Here is a 27,509-nt window from a genome sequence, read left to right as displayed (position 1 = left end):
GCTGCGAAGCCCTTAAAGCCTCAAGGTCGTGTTCTACGGATAAGGTGTACTCAGATCCCTTGCTGCAAGTTCTGCAGTTCCAGAATGGTCCCAAAACGAGATGGTGCTGCTGCCAGAAAGTCCCATTGATTGGTTATTCGTTCAGATCCGCCTAAATCGATGAGTGGCTGTCCGTTCGCTGGCAAGTTCCGCTGAGACGGTAACTGATTTCTGAAGATAAATTTAAAATCTTATGGATAGATAAGATCTACATTAGCGAATATGTCAGAGAGATTAGTTTTTAAGGTATCCTATGTCACGTCGAGGTTAATCTGAGGTTCATCTACGATCAAGGCATTTCATCGACGGATGTTTCCGGCGCAGATGCTGTCGATATCCGTTTAATTCGCATAATTTCTGAAACAGTTCTTAAATGTCCCTTTTTCGTTAACTGGAGCCGCTGCTGGACGTTACCGGAACGAATATTCTTTGAATCCGTTGGTTCCATCCAGAAATGCGAAATAAGTGCCCACAATAAACACATAGAACCTCAGGTGGACAGTTCTTAATTTGAAATCAAATAAAAAGCGATGATGACTCTGCAACCTTCTCTAATATCCATGACTCTTAAAGAAAATGAAAATTAAAGTAAATATCTGCATTAATATTCTATTAAAATGTTTTTGATAAAATAGTAGATTAATTAAATTCTAATAATTAATAAAGAAGATCAATACCAATCTTCTCTACAGCTTAAGAAAATCAATTAAAACTTACGTTTCAGCATGCCAAAATTCAAATACAGTCGAACATGGGCAAAGAAAATATCAAAATAAATAGAATATTTTTAAAAAATAAAATAAATATATAAACAAAAAAATAAAATATTATATCTTAATCAGTACTTCCCACTTTCCCTGACCATGTACTTCTCAAAGGACCAAGGACTTTTTATCAAGAACATTCTCCTTTAAGAGGAAAAGAAAACTTCCTAAAACATCATCCCGAACTGTTCTAACTGAGATGCTTCGTAGAAATTTCAAGAAACTATTTATTTCACATCTTCATTATCACATAGTAGTCAGGAAGGATCAGCCTTCTACCGTAAATCCTACAGTATGTAGATTCAAGTTTCAGAGTCTGAAGTTAGATTGTTATTGGTTAGGTTGTTTACTTTTCCAACAACACATGTCACTTTTGTTCAATCGCAGTGTCTAATCATTACTGTGTAGTAATTGATAGTCAACAACTTAACCTCGTTCACGACCTTCAGCTGAGTGGTATCGCTTTCGTCTAATGTCAACAGTAAATCTTTGACAGTAACGATAATACTGTTCAAGACTAATCACTACAGAGAGCTAAATCATTAGTTTGGTGGTGGTCAGCGGCAAGAATTTCCCGCTGAATCCTCCACTTCACCTTGAGTTTATGGGAGAAACGTAGGGTGAACTCTCAACATTTTGAGGCTTCAATGAGGTTGATATTGACTCCAGAACAAAATAACAAGGGAATGACAATCACCATTCCCTTGTTATTTTGTTCTGGAGTCAATATCAACCTCCCCATATCAGGTCACCTATCAGGTCCTCTCTTCTTGAATCCACAGCGTTACGAAATGGATTTATCTTTCTTCTTGTCGACATCAACGAGATTTTGGTGATACTGCACTGCTGGGCTCACGTTTTGAGAACCTCGTCTTTATTAAAGGCCTAAAAATGGGTTCGAGGTTTTTCACCCCCTACGCATATCCCATTAGAGTCCTCCCTTCTCCTTCCTAACCATCGATATCGTTTTAAGTGCACCGCGAAAGAACTCTAAACAGGAAGGCAAACTAGGACTGTCTCACTGACTAGCGACAATGGTGAACCACCGCGTTCTTGCAGATTGTCACTCGGGGTGAATGAGATCTACACGCTGAACAGTATCCTTAAAGGCATCACCCCACAAATCTGGAGTGGTACGGATTTCCGGTGGAGTATTCGTATACGGTGTCGTAGATTAAGGAGAGGGGTGTGATTCCGTCCATTTCTTCCTAATTGCCGTAAAAAACGACCCGAAGATGCGGCGCCGCACAGGGCTGGCGCGCTCCAATCGAACTCCCTGTAGAAAAAAAAATAAAAAAAAATAGTGCGCCGGAACGCTCGAAGCCGTATCTTCTGGGCCGTTTTTTACGGCAATTAGGAAGAAATGAACGGGATCACCCCCCTCTCCATAGTCTCTCATCCCGTATACGAATACTCCACCAGAAATCCGTACCACCTCAGATTCGTGGAGTGATGCCTTTAAGGAACTGCATGTGGGACAATCTTATAGCTAACTGAGTATTACGAACGGCATAAAGTCATTAGTAATTGATAAGCACTCATTTCGGTTATTCATAGATGAATTCCTGACCGAAATCCAGAATGATTCTAGTACTTTCGTTGCAGATACTTCTATCTGGTATCTAATATACGTACACTTTATTTCAATTTCATTTCCATCACTTTTCTCATCCCTGGGCAGCTTTTATGGTGTCTTCGAACTCCCATACGTAAATACCACCCAAATATTCTCGGATCCGCAAGCCAAGCATCCTTCCGGTTTTTTTTTTTCAAAATGTCAGGCCATAAACAAACTCTCATCATATCTTCGCTTGCAAAAAAAAACAAAAGTGTGATAGTAATAATAATAAATAAATAAATAAATCCCTGCACTTATGTTGATCGAAAGACCGCGACGCACCGACTGGAATTTCCCCTACCGTCCCGTCGCATTCAAAGTATCTCATGAACCCCTCCTTTGTCAGTGACAGAAACGTTGCGGAACTAATCCAAATTAATTTATTTACATTTATCACAAATATGTACATGGTTACAGAATATTAGCCGTGGTTTTGTGCGCGTAGATGTGTTTAAGTGTGCTCATTCAATCAATAAAATCAATACAACCGCAAACATAACAATGTTGGGAATGTAAAAAATAGCTTGATTCCATCGTGGTCTTCGCCATGATGGTGTAGTGGGTGGATGTTCAAGGTCATAAATACGGCAACAATCCAGACCACAACAATATTCAGCATAGCGTTGACATCTGGAATAAAGGAGGACGAGAATCTCCAAACATGCAAGACTAGTCCTTTTTTCGTTTCTTAAGGCTCAAAACATATTTTTTTCCTTAAATTCTTACGAAGGAAACCTACTAAACCCCGGGTTCTAGAGCCTTCAGGGTCTCGGACTCATTTAAAGCCCTCAGACTTTCAGGCCCTCATACTCCCTTAAAGGCATCACTCCACGAATCTGAGGTAGTACGGATTCCAGGTGGAGTATTATTATATGGGATAGTAGATTATGAAGAGGAGGTGATTCCGTCCATTTATTCCTAATTGCAGTAAAAAAAAAACGGTCCGGAAGATGCAGCGCGTTCATAAGGCTGGCGCGCTCCAATCGAACTCGTTGTAGAAAGTGGCGCCCCGGAACGCTCGAAGCCGTAGCTCCATAGTCTACGATCCGGTGTATGAATACTCCACCTGCAATCCATACCACCTCAGATTTGTGGAGTGATGCCTTTAAAGGAATTGTAACCTCAATTCACATGCTCCATCCATCACATTGCAGCGAAAATCTCGTCCACTTAACCGATCCGAGCAGGAAATCTCGGCCACTCGATCGACTACGCCAACAGATTTCTTTAAAACTAAGACGACTCACTGGTAAATAATGTCGTAAATCGGTATACCGTCCTCGTAAACAAGATTTCTTCTTTCTGTTTCATTCATACGATAAGCACACGTATCTCTCGATTTCCAATAGTAATCATTATCCTGAAAAATGACCAGTGAATCAGTAATTACCCACATAATTGCGTGGCAGGAAAATCTAATTGGGAAGGTTTGTGGAATACAGAAAAACACCCTGCACGACGAAATCCGCCCATAGTCGGGTCAAAACGACATGAAGCACGGTGCAGTTGCGAAAGCGGTTGCGCTCCAAACAATGCTGTGAAAATAGCGGTCGGACTCGAGGTGGGACCATTGCGGGGTGCAGCGGTGAGAGGCCCACTCGATCCTAACCGCCACGCTTCACCACACCGATTCGAGTGCACCCGTTTGCGCAACTGCGCCGTGCTTTATGTCGTTTAGACCCTACTATACATAGATACACAAACTGAATCCGCGCCACCGCAATCCACTCACATTGGGACGTCAATTATAATGTGTGTTGTTCGAGCTACGGAGAACATTTGGTTCGAACAAAGATAACCTCTGCAGAGGCCCAAGGCGACTCCTGGCGACCTTCTCGTTCCGTAATCCACCACATTTAGGCGCAAATTATTAAGAGTACCAACACATGTCATAATCTACGCCTAAATATGGTAGCACATCACACTTAAGCGTAAATTATGGTGTGTGTTGTGTGGACTACGGAAAAACGCTGTTCCGCGAACATTTCACGAAATGAATTCTAGCGAACTAGTCTTACTGTAGTCCACCCGTATTTATCTATTAAAAAAAAAACAAACAAAGCAGTTACTAGAGTCTATAAATCCAAAAAATAGCCAAATTTTGCGCTCAGTTTGAGCTCTGGCAACTGCATGTTTTTTCTTTGAAATAAATACGGATGGATTACAGTAAGAGAGTAAAAGAATTACAGTAAGTAAGTAAGCTTACCATACGGAAGTACCGATCACCAAGCCAATAACTCCGACGTGTTTTCTCCACAAACACTCGATCATTAAACATTTTTACTCGCCATACAGCGAAACCATTAAGAAGTTGTTGTGTGATGATACGGTAGATCTCTGCATTTGTTACGTTATTTCCATCAGTAGCCGGTGTCCCTGACAGAGACCTGAAGTTACAGGAGTTGTAAGGAGTTACGAAAAAATTAATTTTTTTAAATCTAAATCATTGGAAGGAAAAACAATGGGAGTGACTTTTGAATTTCCTAAACATTTCTCAAAGTGTGCAGAAATGGAAAACAAGTGTAGAATATAACTAAAACTTTTAAATTTCCTAAAGATAAATCACTGGAAAAATGGAAGTGGCCACAATTTTTCCCATGTATGAAGATGGTTTGGCCGTCAGCATTTTTTCTTGAATCGTAGAGCCGCTACGCATCCACCGCAACCCACGAAATATCGAGAGGAGATAGGAGTGCATGGTGCGCCCACCAACCGCTCCTGTTCAGCCAGGACTGAGTACGATTCACTCACTGCAGGGCACGAAGAGATGAAGTAAAAAAAAAGAGAGAAGAAGGAAAGAAAATCTTTTGATTTTTTTTTGTGTTCCCCTCGAAATTGTAGTCAATTTCTTTTTCAGTTTCCCAGCCCTGGACTTTGGTCCGAAGTTGTAGGGAAATAGATTTGAAAAAAGGTTGTTCCAATAACAAATTTCACTCTTTTTCAAATTATAGCATAATCTCGTAGAAAATCAGTATTCAACAGCGATATCCACTGCGAATTCCCGAAAACAACTGTTTCAATTCGCGAAGATGAATTATAGCAACTCAATATGTAGCTCACAAAGAATGAGAAAACTGGGGGAAAATCTTAAAATTGCGTACCTAAACGAAAAGCAGCTGATAAATATCTATAAATTACGATGGGAACGGTACGAAAAGATATCTAAAACATCCAGAACATGGGAAGAAATAGCAGAGGACGGTTAGAATAATAAATAAGTTATTATTTATTATTTTTTCTTATAGCTTTTCTTTCTTTTAGATTTTCTAGAAATTATTGAGGAGAGAATAAAGAAAGGATATAGAATAATAAATCTAACTTTTTTTAGAGATCAATTCTAAAAAAAAAACGGTCCCAATAGATGTAAGCTAGAGAATCAGATATAGTCCAAGACTGTAGACACTGGTCATTGTTCGATGGTCAGAAATGGGGTCGCATTCGTTTTTGGGAAAATTTTTGAGAGGATAAGGATGGCTATTTATTTCAAGATGAATCGAAACTTGTTTACTAATGAGAAAAAGAAAAATAGATATTAATACTAATAAATGCTAAAGTAATAATAATAAATAATAATGATAAGAATGAAAAAGAAAAGAATAAGAAACAAAATATCAACAAAACTCGAACGATTAGGAGCATATGCTTAAAAGAAATAGAAAAATGAATATGAGAAAGTCATCTTTAAATTCCCAGTCATTAGGTAAAAATTTTCTAGAAATTTTCACTAAGACGATATTTTTACACGGAAACGCAGTCGGATGCTTTTAGCCCTTAGCAATTCTATCCATAAATTAGATTCACTCACCTGGTTTGTTGTATTTGACCTCCGATAGTAATAAAAGTAATGAATAAAATAGCGGGAAACAAGCCGATGAACGCCATCTTCCAGAGGACCAACGATCGATTTGATGAGCAAACAAATCGATAGCGGCTAGGCGATGGTCATTCAGCAGCTCACCACACGCTAGCGCTTCGATGATGGATTGGTTGCTAAACAACTAATCCAGGAATCAATGGACAGGGTCATTTGAGCTCGTTAATTACTAGTTATGTAACCATTTGCGTGAAAATTTCTCCGATGAATCCGTAAATTTCTCCCCGTTTCTCTGCTAGATTTCTGGACTTGTGAAGTAAAACCAAAATTTTCTGGGATAGACTGAATTGCACCAAAAAAAGAGAAAGGAAAACAAATTGAATTAATTGACAAAAATCCAGTTTCCAATCGCAGTTCGATGGATAAACAAAAACACGCGGTAAACATGCGGATGTAAACAACGATAAACACCATGACTCGCTTGTAGATCAGGAACTGTATGATCTACTCGACGTTGCTCACGGATTGGCGGCCACGGATCTTTTAGTTCTCGTGCGATATGGAACCAGAGAGTAATTTCTGATTTTTTCCGCTTACTGTCGTATTGCGGGGATCGTATTGTCTCGAATGACAGTATGTACATATTTCACCTGACTTCTTTTCTTTTCTCTTTTCCTTTTATTTTTTTAGTGTTCCAGTTAATTTTTGTTAGTGTTGTTCTCATGTAATAGTGTACGAACAGGACTAGGTACGTAATTACGTATTCGCTCGTCTCGTACGCCTAAATGCATCCCGCCCACCGATAGGGTTTACATGATCTTTATTGTAGGCATCGATTTATGGAAATTTGATCTTTTTTCCGAGAAATACTAAGAAATTGAAGGATTTAAACAGGAAGATAGTTACTTTTTTTTCTGTTCAAACAATCCATGATTTTTCCAACGTTTCATACGAAGCCCATGCAGCCGAATCAGCAATAACATGCTGTAACACCACACCATTTTCGGGTCGAGCCTTCGTGTTGGAGCAAATTTTTCGCTCAACCCCTTTTTTTTTCCTCGTACATTTCTTCAATATAGCAGAAATACTGTGATCCACGAGCTCATAAGCACAACCTTTAGGAACTGGCGATTTTCTCGGATCGGTGGAGAGGTGTGGAAGGATTCCTGAAAGTGACTCAGAAGAGTCCTGCTTCTTGACCGATAGCAGTTCTGGTACCTTAGTGGCACCACTTTTCTCATTTGGATATAGTGTTATCTGGAAACTTCAGAAACTGTCCTAGGAATTGGTTGACATGGTGTCAGTTTTGCTTTTTGTTGGCCCCATGGATTTTTTACGCCCAGGAAACTTATGTGGTAGAGTACCAAGCACATTATTTTGTATTCCTGGATTGTCAAACTGTAGGTTAGATTATAACCAAACTATTAGGCTGTCCCACAAGTTTTCCTCCAATTTTTTTTCGATGTTCTCATTTTTTTATTCAAGTATAAATATATTCTAATCAACAAATTTGTAAGCAGAATAGTGCAATACTCTTCGTCTATCGATCGAATGGATTGTCGACTGCTTTGACATGTGACCGAGCCTGCTGTGAATTAAAAATGTTGACGACGTGGAACGAAATATATGTGAAAAAACGGATAAGTAACACCAGATGATGACGGGAGATAGATAATTAGCAGATAATTAACAGGAGATAATTAATCCAGTAAGAACTTTCTAATTCTTGTGAATAACACTTGATATCCCAACTACAGACCAGTATTCCAGTACTGGAGACTCACCTATGCTCCGTCCTTTAAAGCTTTCTTTTTTTCATATGCGCGAAAAAAAAGCCGCAGCAATTCCCTCACTATTTTCAAGTTTACTGGTTTATGTGGCCACGAACAGCAGCCAGAAAGTGCGCTTAATAGCTAGGATATTTCCTTGCTCTAACTTTTCGCTTGCACATTGTCCCTGTAAGTGCGTCCCATGCTCATGTGACCTTTAATGTGAAAACTGTGTGTCGTAACTCAACCGCTATAATCGAGTCAAAACGACATGAAGCACGGCGCCGTTGCATAAGCGGCTGTGGTCGAATCGACGCGGTGTAGCCGGCGTTTGGGATTGAGGCGGGACCCTTGCTAGCACCACTCATCGCTACAGTTCACGGTGGTCCCACCTCGATCCCAGCTTTTAGCTCCAGGGCGTCGATTAACCAATTACGCGACTGCACTGAGCTCCAGGTTCCTTTGACTCCGAGTATACCTACTCCTTAAAGGTATCACCCCACGAATCTGAGGTGGTGCAGATTTCAGGTGGAGTATGCTTATAAGGGATAGGAGATTATAGAGAGGGGGATGATTCCGTCCATTTCTTCCTAATTGCCGTAGAAAACAGCCCAGAAGATGTGGCGCCGCACAAGGGTGGCGCGCTCCAGTCGAACTCCCTGTAGAAAATAGTGCGCCAGAACGCCTGAAGCCGTATCTTCCGGGCCGTTTTTTTACGGCAATTAGGAAGAAATGGACGGAACCGCTCTCCTCCTTATAATCTACAATGCCGTATACGAGTACTCCACCTGAAATCCGTATCACCTCAAATTCGTGGAGTGATGCCTTTAATGTTCTTCCGCACATTTACGTCTGATACTTTGCATTTCGTTCACTTCATTTCAACCGTCTTCATGGAAATTTCGTGAGAAGCTGCGTCTTATCCACGACGGAATACGGTATTTCTTCCCAACATACATTGTACATATATTTAAGCACAATTTTACATTTATTATGAGTAGTACAGTAATGGAGAAATAGGATAGTCATAGACCACAACTCAGTGAATAATAATGCAATAAACCAGTGGACAGAAGGCGAAGAGCACGTCGTTCCGATGGGATTTGTGTGTATGTGTGCATGTGCCGGACGCAAATTTACACTCGGAACATCAAAACGGAAAGAAGAAAAAAACCAAAACTACAAGGGACATTCTCTAAAGAAGCTTTGATGGTTCAGACGAGGGGATGCTAGGGGAGACATTGTCACGTATTCGTACATACAGTTTAAATGGAATTGTAAAATTTTATGGTAATTCCAAAGATTTCGCTTCAGTTAGGAACATCTTTACAGATACGGTATCGTTTCGACGGAAGTGGTTCCAGAGTACTGACCCAACGAGGGGACGAAATTCGCTTCAATGAGAATTATATTCATTTAGCAAAAGAAATAAGTTAATAAATTACACCTTAAGTGAGTAGATGAGAAGTAAGTTAATCGCATTTGGATTATATTCGTACAACGATGGCATTTTAGTTCGATCGATACGTATATTTTGCACTAGAGGTTAGATGATATTGCGCTGGGATTCTTTTTTTTTGCGACCTTCGAATACTGGGACAATCTCATTCTACACCCCCTGTACTGTTCCACTAATTGTGAATTAATCGATAATTCTATTTGTTGGAAGGATTTCTTACAATTAACTCTTCTACAAGTTCCTTTAATATTACTGTAGGATGATGTGCTCTGAAGCAAAACAGAGAAAAAAAATTAATATATCGATAAATACAAGGCGAACATTGACATATATACACAAAGCACACCCATTGGCTCAGCAGACCAGCGATTGGAATTCATCGATTTTACAGGATTCCAAAGAAGAACGCGATATGATCGTACGAAGCAACAAGCAACGCCGTGTCGCCGAATGCAATCGATAAGATGTACACGTGGTGGGCGTGGTTTATTTTCTAAATTTTGGCCGCCCTATCCAATGCTGTCTTATGCGATGCTTTTGACGAAAGTTGCACCAGAAATGATGAATACATGGATTCGTATAAAGGCTTCAACAATTTCAGCAGTACATCGAATACTAACAAAATCAGATAACAACAAACATAGCAGTTTAGAATTGCGCGACAACTCGTACACTTCAAGCGGCAGCAAAATTTCCCCCCTCACTCTTCATCTCTTCCGTCGTGATCTCCTCGATCGCGATGAAAATTTACCGGTGGTGAATGCAATGGCTGGACGTGCTAGAAGGATAATGTGTATACTGTGATTTGATTTCGTTATTCCCCCCAAAAAGGTAATAGTAGGGAATTTTTCATACCTGATTTTGATGAATGTTCACTCCGAGCAGATTGTGGTCCCGTTGCTGATGAAGCGGTGCTGGCTGCGGTAGCGGATCAGAAGCAGCGGCGGCAAGGCTTGGATTAGACTTGGACTGGAAAATCATAGGCTTAGACAAGTAGAAACAAAAACGAAGCAACAACAAAATAATTAATAAAGAAGCACTAATTCAAAAAAAATTTCTTCTGCGATTTTTCAAGAAAACTAGATTCGAAGTAATGATAGATTCCAGTGTAAGCTAACAAGTAACAGACGCAAAAAAAAGAACAAAACCAGAAATTTTTTCTTCAAAAAACAGTAAATAGAAAGTAAGGTAAAGAGTTCCTTAACGAGTACTATAACGTAATAATTGAAATCCAGCAAAAAAAAAAACAATGAATATACCTTGACTATTGGACAGGCGAAATCAACATGTCGACTTCGCGCCTCTTCCTTCTCCCAAGAACAGTGGACAAATGGACGTTGCACATAGTTGTAGATTACTGTAATAAATTGATAAACTTCTGGGGAAGGAAAATAATGAAAATTGAACATTTCAGATCAATCATTTATAAAAGATAATGTTTAAAAAAATTCAAAAAAGCTCAAAAAGAAACAAAATTTGAAAGAAATTTTTAAAATGTCTTCAAAAAAGTATAATCTTACGGAAGAGGAGAAATATGCGGAGCCTGCTGCCAATTTAAAATCTTCAACATGCAGAAAAAAATCAGCTGAAATCAAGTTAATGGCGCCTACCTTCTGCTTTGTTGAAACGCTTCTTTACTTTTTCTTTATGCGTTGGATATCCTTCCATTCCAAGTCGGATCTTCTTTAAACCCCGAGATTTTAATACCTAAAAAATTTAATAGAACCATGCTTCTAAAGATGGTGTATTCGAAATAACTCAAAAAAAGAAGGTAAAGAGTTAAGGACAAAATTAGCCCTTAATTTGAAAAAAAAAACAGATCGGAGACCTTAAATCCTAGTTATCACGAATCAAACTACATATTCGATTGAATTTTTCACAAACCTGTTTCGCACAGTCCCGATTTTCAGCGTACTTAAAGAACTTGTATAAATGTGAGCTGTAAACGACGTGTGTCGTTTCCTCGCCCATTTGAGGTGGATACTCGTCATCCCAATCGACAACATCCTCATCGAGGAGCACCACAATATGGCACTCTCTCTCGCCATGCTAAAGAATTTACACCATTTTTCAGGATTCATTCAGAACAAAACGAAATCTGGATTGCTTCAACTCACTTCTGTACTGGCTACCAGTTGCGGAAGAATAATCTCTTCAAGAAAATTCGAGAACTGCTCTCTAGCTCCTTCATTCGACAGTTCGTGAAGTAATGCATGAAGATTTTGACATCTATAAAAAGAGCAATAAAAAGAAAAATCAAAGATATAATAGCTATAACAAGAAAGATCAAAGCTAAAGAAAAAAGAGGAAGAAGCTGTAAAAAGAAGGATCTATAGAAAGAAAGGAAGACAAGAAAAAGAGCGATGGAATAGAAAACATCAAAAAGAAATAATTAGCGCTCAAAAAAAAGCACATTGCGCCCAAACACATAGATTAAATGAATTAATGAAGATTACTTGAGAAATAATAAAAGGATCTCCCTCGATCAAAACACCCACAAAAAGGAGGAAAATGAGAAAAGACAAGTAAAATTTCTATATAACTTACTTCACAGTGCTAGCGTTGAACGGTATCAGCAAGTAGTCACAAGCATCACGAAGCTCAGCCACTGAGATAGTTGGGGGACAACGCATTTGTCCATGCAGATAGTATTCCAAGGCTACACGGAAACATGCTGCGGTAGTACCGTCGGCTACCTAGAATAGTTGAAAGAGTTAATAATGACAGTAATGACGCAATTATTGGGTAGTAGTGCAAGCTGCCTTGGTTTTGAATTGCACAGAAGTTACGAGAAAAATGAGTGGAGGAAACATGCCCTCAAAAGCAATTCGTCCGGCCATCGACCCGGATAAGTGGTTGTTGAGTGCAAGACAAAGGGTTTGAAATGATCCCACCAAAAAAACCTCTCTCCACCTTCCTAATCACACCGTCACATAACACACAAATTTTTAAGAAATGCGAACATTCTTCTGAACATTGCACTGAACGGTGACTTTTTCGCTAGAAAGAAAAACCAGCATCAAAATCACCAGAAAATCATTACACTAGAAAAAGGAAAAAACGCTTGTCCTCACAGTCTAGAAATCAAAAGAACATTTGTGAAATAGAACCACTCACCACGAACTCATTCCTTTCGTTTGGAGTGACCATTTCGGCGCCAGCGCCTCTAGCGTCACGCATTGCAAACATGCGTCCGAGCATTGTGTCCGGATGTGCTACGAGTAGTTTTTGATCTATTAGAAAACGCATGTCGTCGCATGCCAGGCAGACTTTATTCTCTGAAATGGATACCTAGAATAAGAGAGTCAAGTTAAAATTAACCAGAACAAACGCACTGACAAAAGAGATGAACTAACAGAAAAAAGATGTATTTTTGGCTGCAAAAAATTATCTCTCAGAAGCTATATATCAAAATAAAATGAAATAATATCTCGATTTGATCCAGAACTTACTTTCACCCGGAGATAAGTCTATGGTTGTCGTGGTCGTTGTGCCTTGACGTGCTGCTAGTTGTGACATGAGCGATTCGTGTGCAGGACCACCAAGCGACATCGAACGTTGTCCTCGATAGATGGATTGTTCCTAAAATTATGAGTATTAGGCACTATGGGAACGTTTCAATAACGTTGGAGCAGAATTTGTAGAACAGTTTGGACATGCACCGAAAACGTTTGACCGGTTTGCGCTTTTGAAGCGGATTAGAGGGACGAGAATGCTAAGCCGCTATGACGTCCGAATAATTGCTGGTAGGCAACTTCGAAAAAAAAAAAAAAACGAGAACTGGAGGAGCTAAGGGAAAAAAAGTGAGAGATGGATCCACTTTGCAGCCAGTTGACGCTACAAATCTACTAGTGCAAGCAAGCGAACAAATTTGCTAAGGTTGCTGAGCAACGTACATAAAAGAGAAAAATAGACGTATATTGTATACGTTATGAAAATTAGAATGTATTAGTCCAGAAAAACGAATTCTCTCGTTGCCTGAAAGCAACGAGTGAAATACATCTGCAAACTTTATAGACAATAATCTTAATGCGTCATATTCGGCAGCAAAGAACAAATTTTTTAGAATTATTCGTACATTGAAGGACACATGTACGACGTAAACGTCGAGTCGAAGCTCTTTTTTTTAATCGATGAAATAATTTGATACGTAACAAGTAACCAGGTGGTAGCATTACTTTAATGAAAAGAAGAATAAAGTACTCGGCTAATCATTATAAGTTTTATTGGCACGTCGCACCTATTAGAATGAGATTATAGAATTGAATAAAATCCTTTCTGGACTGAGGATAAACAGATACAGTCAATATCAAAAATAAGGAAGAAAATCAATCCTAGACCAAAAAGAAAGGAACAGAAAACGTATTGCCAAAATTATCAAGGATTTGGATTCGAAAGCTCATGAAGGAAACTATTTAGAACAAATAGACGGAAAACTCCTTGAAGCCGCATAAAAACACTCTGTTTCCCTCAAAATGTTTCTCCCGAAAATCCCAAATCCCAGAAAAAAAGTTTAGAAAAGCATAAGGATATCTATTCTATGCTATGATAAAAATATATATGCAAGAAAAATAGAAACAGATATGACCCCCAGAGCCAAAAAGTATAAATAACAATCAGATTTTCTTAGAGTTTATTATTATTCACCAGGAATTCCAGCCTTTTTCGTTCCATTCCCAAGAATAAGAAATCAGAAAGATTTCATCAGATTTCAAGAAGAAAATGAGTACTTCATTATTTTTAAGTTGCTTAGTGTGTTCTTGAAATTCACGCCATTTCACGAGAAAAGTGCTAAGGATAATCTTGGAACATTCAGCGTCTGCGTCCGCGGATTCAATAGAGTTCGTTGTACTTTTGGGAACTCAAGGCGACAATTTACTGCAAGTGTAAGCCCAAAAGTACAGCAAATTGCCGCTAATGTCTCCCAGTCATGGTTTTGAGCAGAAGTTCTCGTAAGAAAAAGACGCCATCGACGTGATAAGTTCTTAATAACCATTGATACGTACTTGATTTCAATGCAATTTCCAGAAAATGAACAAAAAAGAAAAAGAAAGAGAAAGAAAAATGACTGCGGATGTCCACGTCAATCTCGAAAAGTTTCAACAATAACATAGAAGTGGTTCAGAAGGTGCTGAAGAAAGAAAAGAATGTGATTCCGGATATATTGCGATAGTAAAATCGCTATTTTCTGATCGATAAGATCTCGGAGAAATCGGCTCAATTCACCCGCCATCCTCAACGTCTACGGGCCTCAAAACAACACAGTCGTTTGATCATTGTCAATATATGTATACGGTTGGTCAAAGCGCAACAAACGAATGTCATAAACAAGCTAGTTATGTATTAATAGCTTGCAAGTTGCCACGGAGATACCAGGTGCTCGTATTAATAGCTGAATATAAATAATAGGGCTTCATCCGATTACTCATTGCCACATATCCATAACAGATTCATGGAATGATCCTGCTACGGATATCTATATCTAGGATGCCTAAAGTAAACTGGAAATGATGGTCCAATTGTCATCACTTCGCAGGGAAATAACCGCTGTTCAAACTTACAACTTCTTAGGTGTTGGGTAGCAAAGAAAAAAATAAAGCAAAAAAAAAAAAAATTCCTCATGCTATCCATGTAAAACAACATGAGAACCAAGTCAGATAATAAATTCCAAGGCTAGTAAAACACCTTGTGAACCGAATCAATCAATAAATATCCATGACTATCTTTTCAGGCGCAGCACATATTGACGTAGATCAATTGCATTCAAACTCAATTGCGAAGTGAGTTCAGGTGAGCTTAGCTTAAGCTGGAAGTAATTCCATTTAGTGGAGGTTTTAGAGAAAAGAGAATTAAAAGAAAAAACCCAAAGCAAGATCTTTCTTAATAACTTCAAATTTCCATTAAAAAATCTACAAACTACAAATCATAAAAACAAAATGAATGTAACTCACCGAAAAATTCGAGGCTATCTTAGTTTAACGAATTATAAAATAAAAAGAAAGAAAAGAAACGAAAGGAAGAGATGAAGGGAGAGCTAAAGGGAATTTAATGCACTATATTACACTAGCGCTATGTATGTTACAGCAGATACGTAAAAAAAAAGACATCGATCTAACATAAACAATTTTTTTCACCTTACTAACCTAAACTAATTTTCAAGGGATGCTAATTTCAAGCGAATCACTCTTTTAAACTCCATTTTACAGTTTTCCTGTTGGTCAGCGAAGACGAAAGTGTGAATTTAAGAAATCCTCGAATGTTTTTGAAATACTAGATTTCCCCGTGGTTGCCTTCCAGTCTTTCATTTTTAATCACTATTAGGACATTATTATACATAATTGAATTGAGTTATTAAATAAAAATTGGAATTATTAGAACAGTTTACATGTCTCATATTCTCTTTTCGCAAATTCCTCACAATAATTCAGACTTAAAGAAGTTGAAGCAGTTAAAAGGTCATTTAAGTGAGAAAAAAAGAACTGTGCATAACTGTACATCAATGACACAGTCAGAAATCCCAGAAGGCTTCAGCTTCCTAGGCGGCTTGAGATCTGCTTGTGTCATTAATCATGTTGTTGGTTTTGCATTGCCATTTACTTGATACGAGATTATCCTGTCTGACGGGGCAGAAGACTTTGTGAATTCTCCTCAACACTGATTTTCAGAAATTAATCAATGCACCTCTATTCCAAATGAAAGAAAAACTGAAAAACACTAAAATAAACTCATCTAATTCTCTCATAAACAATTCTTTCTCAAAAAATATCAAAACTAAAGGTTTCTTGTTCAATTTTTTTTTGCTGACACATCTCTGTGAATAAGAACCAGCTATGAATGTTATATATACAGGAATCTGGAGTACTGTATCAGTAAATTAGCTTTAATGAGATTAAATAGAAACATGCCCTTATAAATCAATTGTTCGTCAGAGAAAAATTAATTTCATGTGGAGTTCTATTTCGTTCCGTTACTGTAAGGCATGTGACTATGGACTGCTTAGTAAATAATACCGGGTATAAGCTCTTGTTCAACGATTTCAGTTCAGGGATGCAGTTTGAACTCAAAATACGAATTAAAACCGAGTAAATACTCTGTGGTTATGTATACATAAACGAAAATAATGCACAACAGGTAAACAGAGTAATGTTGTAAACACGAACTCTTCTCTCAATTGGTGCAATCGATCTCAATTTCACCGTCTTTTTCCGATTCTAGCCTTCTTTAGAGGATTAAGAAAACACGAAAGCAATATTTTGTAGCTTTATTTGACTAATATTTAATAGTCAGTATTTTAGAACAAAACCTTGACTGGCTTTTTTGCATCCACATATCATAAGGAGATCAAAATCTCCATAAAAATCCTTGGATACCCCACAATCTTCTTAGGATGGCAGTATTCATACTGCTTTCAAATATAAATCAGGAACACCCCAGCTACCTATTATTTTGCGGCTAATTACTAGTTCCAATTATCGTTTTTCCCCCGTTGCATAGCTGAATCCACAAATCTACGAAATGAACAAGAAAAAATGCTTCAGAAACGTTTTTTTTTTTTGAAAAAAAAAACCTTGCGTGAAACCTCATAGAAATTTATCTGAAAATTATCGTAATCGAATAAAAAACAGCAAAAAAAATCTAGGAATATTTCGCGAAAAATCCACTACTTCAATGGAATTAATTTACCGAATTGTAGCGCACAGATGTAGAACGCAGCCATCCAAAAAAAGGTGAACCCATGCATACTGAGCTGACGCATGTGAACGAATAAAACACTATCGAAACGCGCATATAAAATGCTTCATGTCCACATTTAATATGCTTCATGCCAATCAGTACGAACATTGCGTGAGATATTTGACCGTAGTAAGTCGACAATAGGTTCTCGATGATTTTTACAAAAAATTTTAAAGGTATCACCCCACGATTCTGAGGTGGTACGGATTTCAGGTGGAGTATTCGTATACGGGATCGTAGATTACGGAGAGAAGGGTGATTCCGTCCGTTTCTTGCTAATTGCCGTAAAAAACGGCCCAGGAGATGCGTCAGGTGCACAAGGCTGGCGCGCTCTAATCGAACTCCTTGTAGAAAATAGTGCGCCGGAACGCTCGAAGCCGTATCTTCTGGGCCGTTTTCTACGGCAATTAGAAAGAAATGAACGGAATCACTCCTCTCTCCATTTTCTACGTTCCCGTATACGAATACTGCAACGGAAATCCGTACCAGCCCAGATTCGTGGGGTGATGCTTTTAAGATAAAAACCCAGAGAGTAAGCTGTGCTCTGCTTAAAGTTAATTAGGCGTAGCCGTAAATTTTCCTGAGAAAGATTAATGCACTATCATAAATCTGTATGAAACCATGGATAACGGACTAGGAGGATAACGGATTTAAACTAGGAGGGCACCTAGTTTAAATTCGAAAAGAAAAACTTCTTTTCCAGACACAAGAGGAGTGCTTTCGAAAAAAAAAGGCCCTCACAAGACTTATACCGGCACGAAAAATGCCAAAACTCTGTTACGGCATGACATAACTATAGCATAATTTTACTAACAAAGAAAATGACCAAAAAGAATCCTAGCAAATTCAAGAAGATTCAACAAATTCCACAGTTATATTTTCTACTTGGAAAGAAAATTGCTTGGAAGAATTTTTTTCTCCCTTTTTTGAAAATATAATAGTCACAGAGGTGAGTAAAATCATGCAAATTTTGAAATCTAATTTAAAAAAGAGGAGATCCTAAAGCGATGAATCAAATGCACAAAAAGAATAAAATATGCAGAGGAAATCCTTGAAAAATTTCCTACCTTTCGTCCTCCGCTGCTTGTTGGGTTGTGCTTTAACGCTGGTGGAAGTGGTGGGGTCGTTAACGACCGTTCACTTTCACCGCACGAAGAACCACCAGCTACGGAGCGTGCAGGCGATTCTGAAACAGACAAATAATTTTTCGAAATAATTTGAGAAAAATGGTTCATTTGAAAAAAATAGATCATCCGAACACAACTGAACGGAAAAAGATTCACTGGAGCAATACGATGTCTGATATCCATTAATGTATCGCTAATTTGCTGTTTTCTTACGAATTCTATAGAAAATAAGCAGTGGAATCTTTAAAAGTGAGAGAGGCAGGTATCTACTTGAAAAAAAAATTACTTATAGAAAAGCTATATTCACGTCATTAAGGAGCAACTGCGATAATAGCAATAATAAGAAAAAGTCAGGGTAATAAAGCCGACCTGAAGGACTCGTATGGCCAGACGATGACGCAGAACCATGCCCGGCCAACGAAGACTTACGGCCCACCGGTGGGCCTGTAAAAAAAACCAGATTTAAATTATCAGTTAAAGAATACAAAACAAATATGATTGGCAAGCAAAGGCAGAAGATTTCAGAAGCGATTGGAACAAGGATAGGAATACCACCGCACCTCACTGGCTCATTCTTCACTTTGAAAGCGATTCAAGATTCTTTTTAAATAATTTAGTAAATAATGGTTCATAAGAATAGAAACGCAATAAACTTTGGAAAAAAACCTCCCCAACATTTAGAACATTTAAATAAGAGGTTTGTAATTGAAATTTATTACTATGAAGATTGACTGCTTTGAGAAGTTCAAAAACAACTGAGGAACTCAGGAAACGGTTCAAAAAGCTTCCCTTTAGCGCTGCTCCAAACACGTGCTGGTAGAAAAAGCAAAATAAGGTCTACAGCTATAAAATATAAGTCTGGAACAAATTATGAATGAACAAGTTAATAATTTCAATGACGCTAGGTTTAGTGAAGTGATAATTAGTGAATAAATAAGTAAATAAATGGATTCAAGCAGGATACTTTCCCGTGTTTATATCTCGAGTGTTGTAGTGAAGCGGTTTGTGCAACCACTAAAAATAAAGCATATACGTCGAGCAAAAAAGTAATCTAAATAATTTACTCCTAACTAATCATGGCGAGCACTAGGGCGGATTCGAACCTCCGATCGATCGCGCAGGAAGCGGAATCTCTAACCTCTACACTACACCTACTAGAGCAAACATATTTACCAGATTGCCGATGGAGATTATATTCGTAAAAAAGCTAAAACAACTCGGTATCCTTGTTAATCATGCTAAGTGACATGAATAAGAGACTCGGCCTTAACAGTAATTACCAGCTATTGTCAACAAATACATAAATGTCAACAGCATGGATGAGATGGATTAGCTGCGCAAGATCCGTAAACAAATCCCTCTCTAAGCCCAATTCATCCACTGCTGCCACTCTTTTTCCTCCACCCCAGGGTAAAAACTGCACATTTAGTTAGTAGGAGAAATTCGGGGAAATCTTCAATCACAACAACTCCCAAAAAATACGTTAAGTTAATTAAATTACTCCAGAAGTTCAAAAGTGTTGCAGCCTCCTCTTCCCCTCTTCCTCTTCAACCCTCCTTGAAAAATCTTTGTCTTCTCAGAAACAATCTACAAAATGACTCGCGAACTCGCGAAAATCTCCTACACAAAATCCGATTAGTATTCTTTGCACATTTAGCAAGAGTAACAATTTATCTCAAGATCATTATCTCCCATAAAGCCTGCATGCGGATCTGCGCAGAAAAATCCCGAGCTGATATTTGTGGTAGTTAACCAAGACATATAGGATAAACAGTCGTTTCCGAAGGGGGGAGAATTTATGCATGGAGGAAATAACCCTCGAACAAGAAAAATTACTCGGATTACTATGACTAAGTGTCATATAAAGTCATAAATCTACAAGCTACACGAAGCCCAAAAGAGGTAAACAACTAGTAATGGTTCCGCAACGTTAATGTTATTGTCAATAGGGGGGTTTGATTAATTCTGAGTTCCGAAGATCATGCCTAGGTCCCGAAAAGATTATTACTTCAACTTTTTACGCAATTCTCCGCGTTGAAATGATATGGATAGCTACGCAACGAAAATTGTTCTAAAATTCCCCTGTAAAAATGTAAGAATATCCGAAAAAATACGTTTTCTTAAGTAGATTCTTTTTTCTGCACAGGAATCGCTGAAGAGACAGGTGAAAAACAAGTAAATAGTGTTTAAGTGACTAAAAGCAAAAGAGAAGAAATTATAATTATAATTGTAATAACGAATCTCTAAAGAAATTGGGTAGAGAAAAAAACTGGTAAGCATAAGCTTTCAGTTTTGTTGTTGGGTGTTAGCAAAACAAGCCGAATCCAAAACGGCGCACGTTCCGTTCGTTATATGGACACTGGGTCGATACTGTGAGATGGGCTACTCTGCTTAGTATTTGTTATTTTTAATGGCGCCGCAGCAACTGCATTCATCCATCCATCGGAAGAGTTCTCCGAGGGAGGGTATAATCTGACACAACTCCATTTTTAATTTTATCCATAGGATATCCCTACAACTGCAAAGTGTAGAATTCATTTATTTATTACTTATTATTAATTAATTTATTTATTATTGAGTTTCTTTATCCGTAGGATATCCCTATAACTGCAAAGTGCAGATTTTATCCCCATAACTGAAAGTGTAGAACTCCTGCCAAGAAGTTATCATTAAAAAATAATACATGAAATAATGAATGAAATAAAACTGAAATATTCTGACCCCATTAATCTCTTAATTTCTTCGTTAAGAAAGAAATGAAATCCTTCTCGATAGGAGCAAAAGAGAGCTTTATCTTTCGCGAAGATGGTGGGGATGATTAGCTTCCGGCTGTGGCCGAGGCGGATCTCGGAATATTTTTACTGGTCGCTGCTGCAAGCATCTCAAAAAATCCCACCCAATACTAAATACTTAAACTACGGTTTCCAGCTCCCTTAACATATAGATTCGAGAAAGATCTTCCGATTCTAATAGATACCAACACCAAAGATCCACCTCCACCAAACTAATCTTTCGCTTTCTTTCGCCTTCAGCATTCAAAAATAATTCTTAATTAGAGGGATTCCCTGCAATACGAGCTTGTTGTTCATCAACTAGGAGAAGTAGAATCCTATTCATAGTCCGGCACAACTAAGTGGTCCTGATTACTGGTTGGTTCAAATCTACATAGTCTGCATAGTCCAAATTTCCTTGAAAAAGCTGAAATCACACGTAAAATGCTGAGATTCGCACAATTACGCCTAATTTTTCGCTTCAATAACGCACTTTTCCGAGGAGACAAAAGATCAAATCTACAAAAAGAAATTATTTCCACAAATGGTAGATAGTGTTGCAGCTAAGGATGTGAAATGTAAACAAATATATGCAGTTTCGAGCTATGACAGGAATAGCGCAGCTTTATTTTCTCAGCATATAAAAACTGGAAAAGCAAAAAGCACCACTATAGAAGAGACATGACGACCGAAGTAGGGGACCTCTTTCTTTTTGATAGCTCAGAGAAGAAAAATCATGAAGTTAAAATATAGTTGATATCCAGATTCATTGTTAAAAGTTTCCCCTTCTCAACGAGGAAAAAGTTTCTCAAAAATATAATAAATACTAGAAAATAAAACCACCAAAAAAGACGTAACACTGTAATCATCTACCTAAGTTTTTCGTTACCTAGAATGATTTCCAAATAAATTTCAGATATCTATACTTTTTCGCTCTATTTCTTGCATTCGAAAATCATTATCGAGCAAAGATTACGACAAAGAAATTTTTTTTCGTCTTTCCACTATGTATTTACTGCATTTGGTTCGTGATTTTCATTGTCACATCCTTTTTCACGGCACTGAGCGTAGTAAAAATTAAAAAAAAAACTTCATTCAATGGAGCTTTGCTTAGTGAGCCAGCAAAAAGAAATTTCTGGAAACAATATAACATATAACACTAATAAATGGATAAGAAGTTGTTATGGCTAAAACGACGTCAAGAAATTTCGCCACATCCGGACTTTTACGCTCAGAAACTAGAAATCTGACAAAAGAATACCAAAATATTGTTTCAAAAGTGATGAAGTGAGACGAAAAATGATTGATGGGTGAATCACGACATTCATGTGGGTTTCTGTAATCTTTTCAGAACGATTAGCAGAAGCAGCTAAGAGCAACAGAAGAAAATCCCTTAATACAGGTGACACTAATGAGAATGTAAAATAAGTCAACATCTTCAACGATTTTTATTTTCAGGCACGGAAGTAATTGATGAAGGATTTTCAGTAATCCATAGGAAGAGCATCTCGAGATATTAACAAAAGCTGGTTTTTTCGCGTTCCGAGTCAATTTGACGCACATTAGCGAACAACTGACGATTCGCGATGCGGGCTCTGTGTTTCCGGACCCTTCCTAATGATCAGCAAAATGAATTTCGATTCAGTATTTCGCTGAAGAAACTTGTGGACTGCGCGATAGAAACAAAAAATCCTTGTTTCTACTCAAATGGAACCCATCACTAATGGAAAAGAGGAAAAATTTTAAATTACATTGGACACCAACTGCGATATCGGTTCTCACGCTGAAAAGCGGATAAAGTTTCAACCACAGGACTACTTTGGGATATGGATTTTCGGGGAAAGAGAAGCAGATGTTTTAACCTAGGGACCTTCCATTGTTTTTTTTTCCTGATTTTCTTCTAATTTGATGAATTCTAAAACTTAGAAAACCGAGTTTGTTTTCCTTTTTTACATAGAAAAAGCATGAATTGTAATGTTAACACAATGTTAGCTGCAATTCAAGTTGGGCCCTATCAATTTTAGGGACTTAAAACCATGAGACCTTCTGCTTAGAAGAAAACTGCCACTAAGGAATCGGTAAAGAGTACGACATATTTTTTTTAGATTAGTACGAATAGAAATTAGCCAGACAACGTTAATATTTCCTTAGTTTTTACAAAAAATTAAAAACACAAAAATAGTAAATAGTAACATAAATAATAACATATAATTAACACTATAAACAGCATAAAAAAGGTTCAGTGTGACCACTCCCATAGCACGTACCAGACATTTTTAATTTCTCTCTTTATAGTTCTAGCAGCAAAAAAAAAACCGAAAAAAAAAACTATTTTAATCAGGAAAATTACTCTGCAGCTGACGCTGTGCTACTAAATGCACTTTTATCATACTTTCATTCTCGAAAATCAATTGAGAAGAATGAATTTTTACCAGCCAGCGAATTGCTTGTATTTATTTCTTGACAAACAAATATGTAGCTCCAGAAGTAATTTCTCTTCTGAAACTTTTTTCCCCTTAGTTTAAACTGTGTAATCAACCTGAATCGCTCACATGATACACATATTTTGTTGAAAAAACACGAAAATAGATATCTTTCGGAAATGAATCACAACCAACATCAACTGTCATAATTTCCGGAAAAAACACGGAACTGAACAGGCGACAACAACTGTCACATGTGAAACTCTAACCTGTGGTGTGCTGCTTCACGTTTGCTGGCGGCTGTGAATGAGGTGGAGCGGGTTTCGCTGCGAACGACCACGTCACCTAAAAAAAAAAGGAATTTCGACAGAATAAAAAAACCCGAAAAGAAAGAAAAACGCCGTGAAAACGAAGACCTTGGTTATTCAACAGGAAAATGGAGGAGAGAGAAAGGAAATGGAATCAAGCTTGTGATTTTAAACTCTTCGAATGAATATGAATAATAATAATGGATAAAGTACAGGATGTTGATCAATCGCTACGGGAAAGGAGAGAGGGAGGGAAGGAGGAGATGTGCGCTCACTCATTCAATTCTGAAAAAACTGAGAACTGTTCGAGGTTTATGAACGTGCGTGTAGCCCTAAAATACATACGAAACCAATAAAATGACTTTCGGGGACGAGCCGATAAGTCAATTCAGTGTTTTCCAAAACTCCAAAACCAGTAGAGTTACAATTTATCGACTCCGGAGTGATGAAACACTTAGTTGACTCTACGACGATTCCGAACCATCGCCCTTGCGGTTGCAGCCGAACCTTTTACGGACGAGGCTAAAATTCGCAACTGCAGCCGAACCTCTTACCTCCTCAAGGATGAAAAGTCGAGAAGGAATCCATGAAACTGACTGTTCCATGATTATCGAAATATTTGAACATACGAACACTGCAATGCTGCTCAATAAGTAGAAAACCTCTCAAAAATTTTACGCTTTACTTGCTATGCGATAATTCAAGAAGATAAATTCATATAAAAACCTCTTCATGGGGTTTGTTAAAAAAGCGATGTTTGTGACTTTTGTGAATTGCATGTTTTTTCCTTGAAATCACACAGAAGTGTACTTTTGATCCGATTTTCAAAGGATCCATAAGAATAAGATGATGGAAAAAAAAGAGCGAAAATAATGCACACCATGCAAGTTGAATTGGGCACGTAGTTTTCCCCACATTCCGGGCGGGAAATTGTTTGAAAGTTCCACAGGCATCATTTGTACTCCTAGTGAACAATGAATCTACACATTATCGTTATTGAATACCATAAAGTGCATACACGGCTGCCGAACAAAATTCTCACCTGGATAACGTTAAAAGGAAGTGGTAGTTATCTATATTGAAAAATAAGCTACTCTAGTAGCGCTATATTCGTATAAATGTGGATTGCGATAAAATTCAACGTAATCTAGTTGGAGCTTCACGTAGAGACTGGAAAAAATGGAAGAAAAATGAGAAAATATGGAACTATGAATAAATTTCACATATGGGATATGGGAACGAGCAATAGGAACGTCTGCTGCTTGGATAATCAGATATATGAATGCCACACTACGAGGACAACATCCTGCTGGCTCTCTTTCTCTTCTCTTCACATCTAAGGACGTAACCAGTGCTGTATTGCCTGGAATATGCCAAAAATAACCCTACCCATCCCTAGCACTCTGTCAACAAGTCCGAGGAAATGTTCAGTCTAATTTCCTTTGCACTGGATAGAGCCGGAGTCAAAAATAGAGTTGGTTAGCTCAAGTTAGCGTTGGTTGTGGTCGCTGTTGGTTGCAGACTACTATTTTCGTGCGTGCTAGCGCCCAGCAAGCAGCACGATATCTGCGTGCACCTCAAATAGCGAGTGTGGTGAGACAATAGTGTAGGCGGCTAAGAAAGGCATCGTAAACTGATCCTCTAGAGCTGCAGCCACCACAACCGTTAGCTACGACATCAATTTGTTAGCTCGCCACCACAACCGTTAGCTGTTAGCTTTTTGAATCTCGATCGATTCCAAGGAAATCAATGCCAGGGAAATGGGCATAGGTGTCATACAGCTGCTGCTCTTTCTCTACCGGTGATAATGCTAGGAATTCTAGGATTGCGCTTATTCATCATCCTCAAACTGCTTAAGATGCTAACAACTGTTGCAAACAAAGCTGAAAGCGATGACTATTCTCTAATTCTGCATGAAACATGCAGACGAAGGCAAATTAATTATCTAAGACAAAGAAAAAATTCATTGCAAACCTACGCACACGAAACCGACTACAAGTACAAAGAGGCTGGCGGATAGAGAGGAAATTTTAAGTAGAATCATCAATAAAATTCCAGTGCAGTTTCCTACTATAAATTGAGAGACAAAAACAACTTACTCGGCACTAAAAAAACACTTAGAAACTAAAAATGAAAGAAATAGATAGCAAACAACCGACCAAAAAAAATTATGGCCGCTGAAATAGATTTTTAAAGAAAAAAATACGCGGTATTGCACAGGGTGCAGCAGCTATAACCACATTCCTGGAGTGGGTCCGCTGAGAATGATTCAGTTATCAACACGACAATGATAGCAAACAATCCATTAAAAAAGTTATATTGAACTGCTTCTGATTCTAAAAATCTAATCGAAAAATATGCATATTCGTTAGACCAGTGAGTCATCCTTTTCTCAGCAAAATTTATAATTCTTGAATTCCTAATTCTTTAAGGGATGCAAATCCTCATTTCAAACCTCTACGTAGTTCTTGCAAGGTATTCAACCATTAGTAAGCTTACACCTACGACAATTATAGACTATAGAATGATTAGAATGATGTGTACGGTTCCCAGCAGTCTAAAATCTCATCGAATTCCTGGGAAAAACAATAATGGTGTACTCCATATCTAGTTACAATTTCCCCGAAGAAAATGGGCAACGGGTAACGAAAGGAAAATGTGGAAAGTGCAGAACGGAAGCCTAAAGAAACTGATTAGTTCACATGGCTTTGATTTACGGGATATAATATTTCAAATGGGATCTGCTAGCCACTGCTAGATATTAAAATTATATTTTTAAAAAATCCAATAACAAACGAAATATATGCACATTAAAATACAGACATTTAAATATGTAAATGAAATAAGTATATAAAATACAACAAATACTGGGGAAAAATAGTTTTCAGCATTTGGAAAAAAAAATGCTGGAGACTATTTTTCCCATATTCCAGAAAAACATTTGTTAGAATCGCCCTTTTCGAGGAAGGAGTTTGCTCAATTTTTTAAACTCTCAATTCCTCGTCATTAATAACCCGTTCGTCATCAAAGTTAACATCCACCAAAAACACCATCTAAAGGTCTGAATCATGGAATAAAAATCTGTTATGCGTTTGTTCCAGTGATTGGACGTGAATCTTCAATTTGAAATACTGGAGCGCTCATCAATACTAATCCTTTAAGAGAAAAATAGGCAGAGAATTCTAGTCTTCGCTTTAAGATCAAACATAACACTAACACAAAACATCAAGATTAGCTACACTTAAAAATACACTCCCATTATTTTCACCAATCGATGATGTCTTAATGCGTTGCTGCGACGGCGTGACTCATCCTTGGTCAGAAGAAAAAAAAATTGAAAATTCCCATCAATTATCCAGGACACCTCTCGCATTTTTCTGCTCGCCTTCAAATTCTAATTTCAATTCAAATCGTCAACAATACGACAAAGAGTGTCGTTAACTTTTATAAAACAGCACTGAAAATCTCAAACAGAAATAAAACATCAAAGAACATATCACAAAATGTACAGTTAGCAGAGAGTCGACAAGCTTCCTTGATGGTTTTTGAAAAGCGCTAATCAACAAATAAGGAGCACCTACACCCAATGTATTACAATGTCTCATAAGTTTTTTTTTTCATGGTCCTTAACATCTTAATTTACTGTAACTTGAGTTTGAGTCCTAGGCCAAAAGAATCAACAC

General features: G+C 37.9%; 2 protein-coding genes across 4 annotated transcripts in view; both read right to left on the bottom strand.

Annotated features, from left to right (window-relative positions):
* Positions 1-50: 50 nt before the first annotated feature.
* On the bottom strand, positions 51-6,303 carry RB195_020467 (uncharacterized protein; the record flags this gene model as incomplete). 2 transcript variants are annotated; one of them, XM_064188770.1, is made up of 5 exons in its annotated part: positions 51-210; positions 2,917-3,051; positions 3,669-3,781; positions 4,628-4,808; positions 6,227-6,303. In XM_064188770.1, 5 exons carry the CDS (start codon positions 6,301-6,303, stop codon positions 51-53), a joined length of 666 nt encoding a protein of 221 aa, XP_064044650.1. The 2 variants fall into 2 exon arrangements, with proteins under 2 accessions (XP_064044650.1, XP_064044651.1); XM_064188769.1 differs by lacking the exon at positions 51-210 and having other exon boundaries at positions 2,883-3,051.
* A 3,860-nt stretch (positions 6,304-10,163) lies between these two features.
* The window catches only part of RB195_020466 (uncharacterized protein), a gene marked incomplete at both ends in the record, with an annotated part of 41,283 nt that continues 23,937 nt past the window's right edge, over positions 10,164-27,509 (bottom strand). For both annotated transcript variants that reach the window (XM_064188768.1, XM_064188767.1), the window contains 12 exons: positions 10,164-10,241; positions 10,319-10,432; positions 10,723-10,820; positions 11,074-11,170; positions 11,348-11,512; positions 11,581-11,692; positions 12,011-12,159; positions 12,581-12,741; positions 12,916-13,045; positions 18,265-18,383; positions 18,694-18,768; positions 23,788-23,863. In XM_064188768.1, the coding sequence (XP_064044648.1) occupies positions 10,164-10,241; positions 10,319-10,432; positions 10,723-10,820; positions 11,074-11,170; positions 11,348-11,512; positions 11,581-11,692; positions 12,011-12,159; positions 12,581-12,741; positions 12,916-13,045; positions 18,265-18,383; positions 18,694-18,768; positions 23,788-23,863 (1,374 nt within the window). The remainder of the gene's footprint in view (positions 10,242-10,318; positions 10,433-10,722; positions 10,821-11,073; positions 11,171-11,347; positions 11,513-11,580; positions 11,693-12,010; positions 12,160-12,580; positions 12,742-12,915; positions 13,046-18,264; positions 18,384-18,693; positions 18,769-23,787; positions 23,864-27,509) is intronic.

The sequence above is a fragment of the Necator americanus genome, chromosome II, assembly GCF_031761385.1.
Source record: "Necator americanus strain Aroian chromosome II, whole genome shotgun sequence".
NCBI lineage: Eukaryota > Metazoa > Nematoda > Chromadorea > Rhabditida > Ancylostomatidae > Necator > Necator americanus.
Note: the sequence above shows the minus strand (reverse complement) of the source record. Positions and strands in the feature narration are given on the sequence as shown.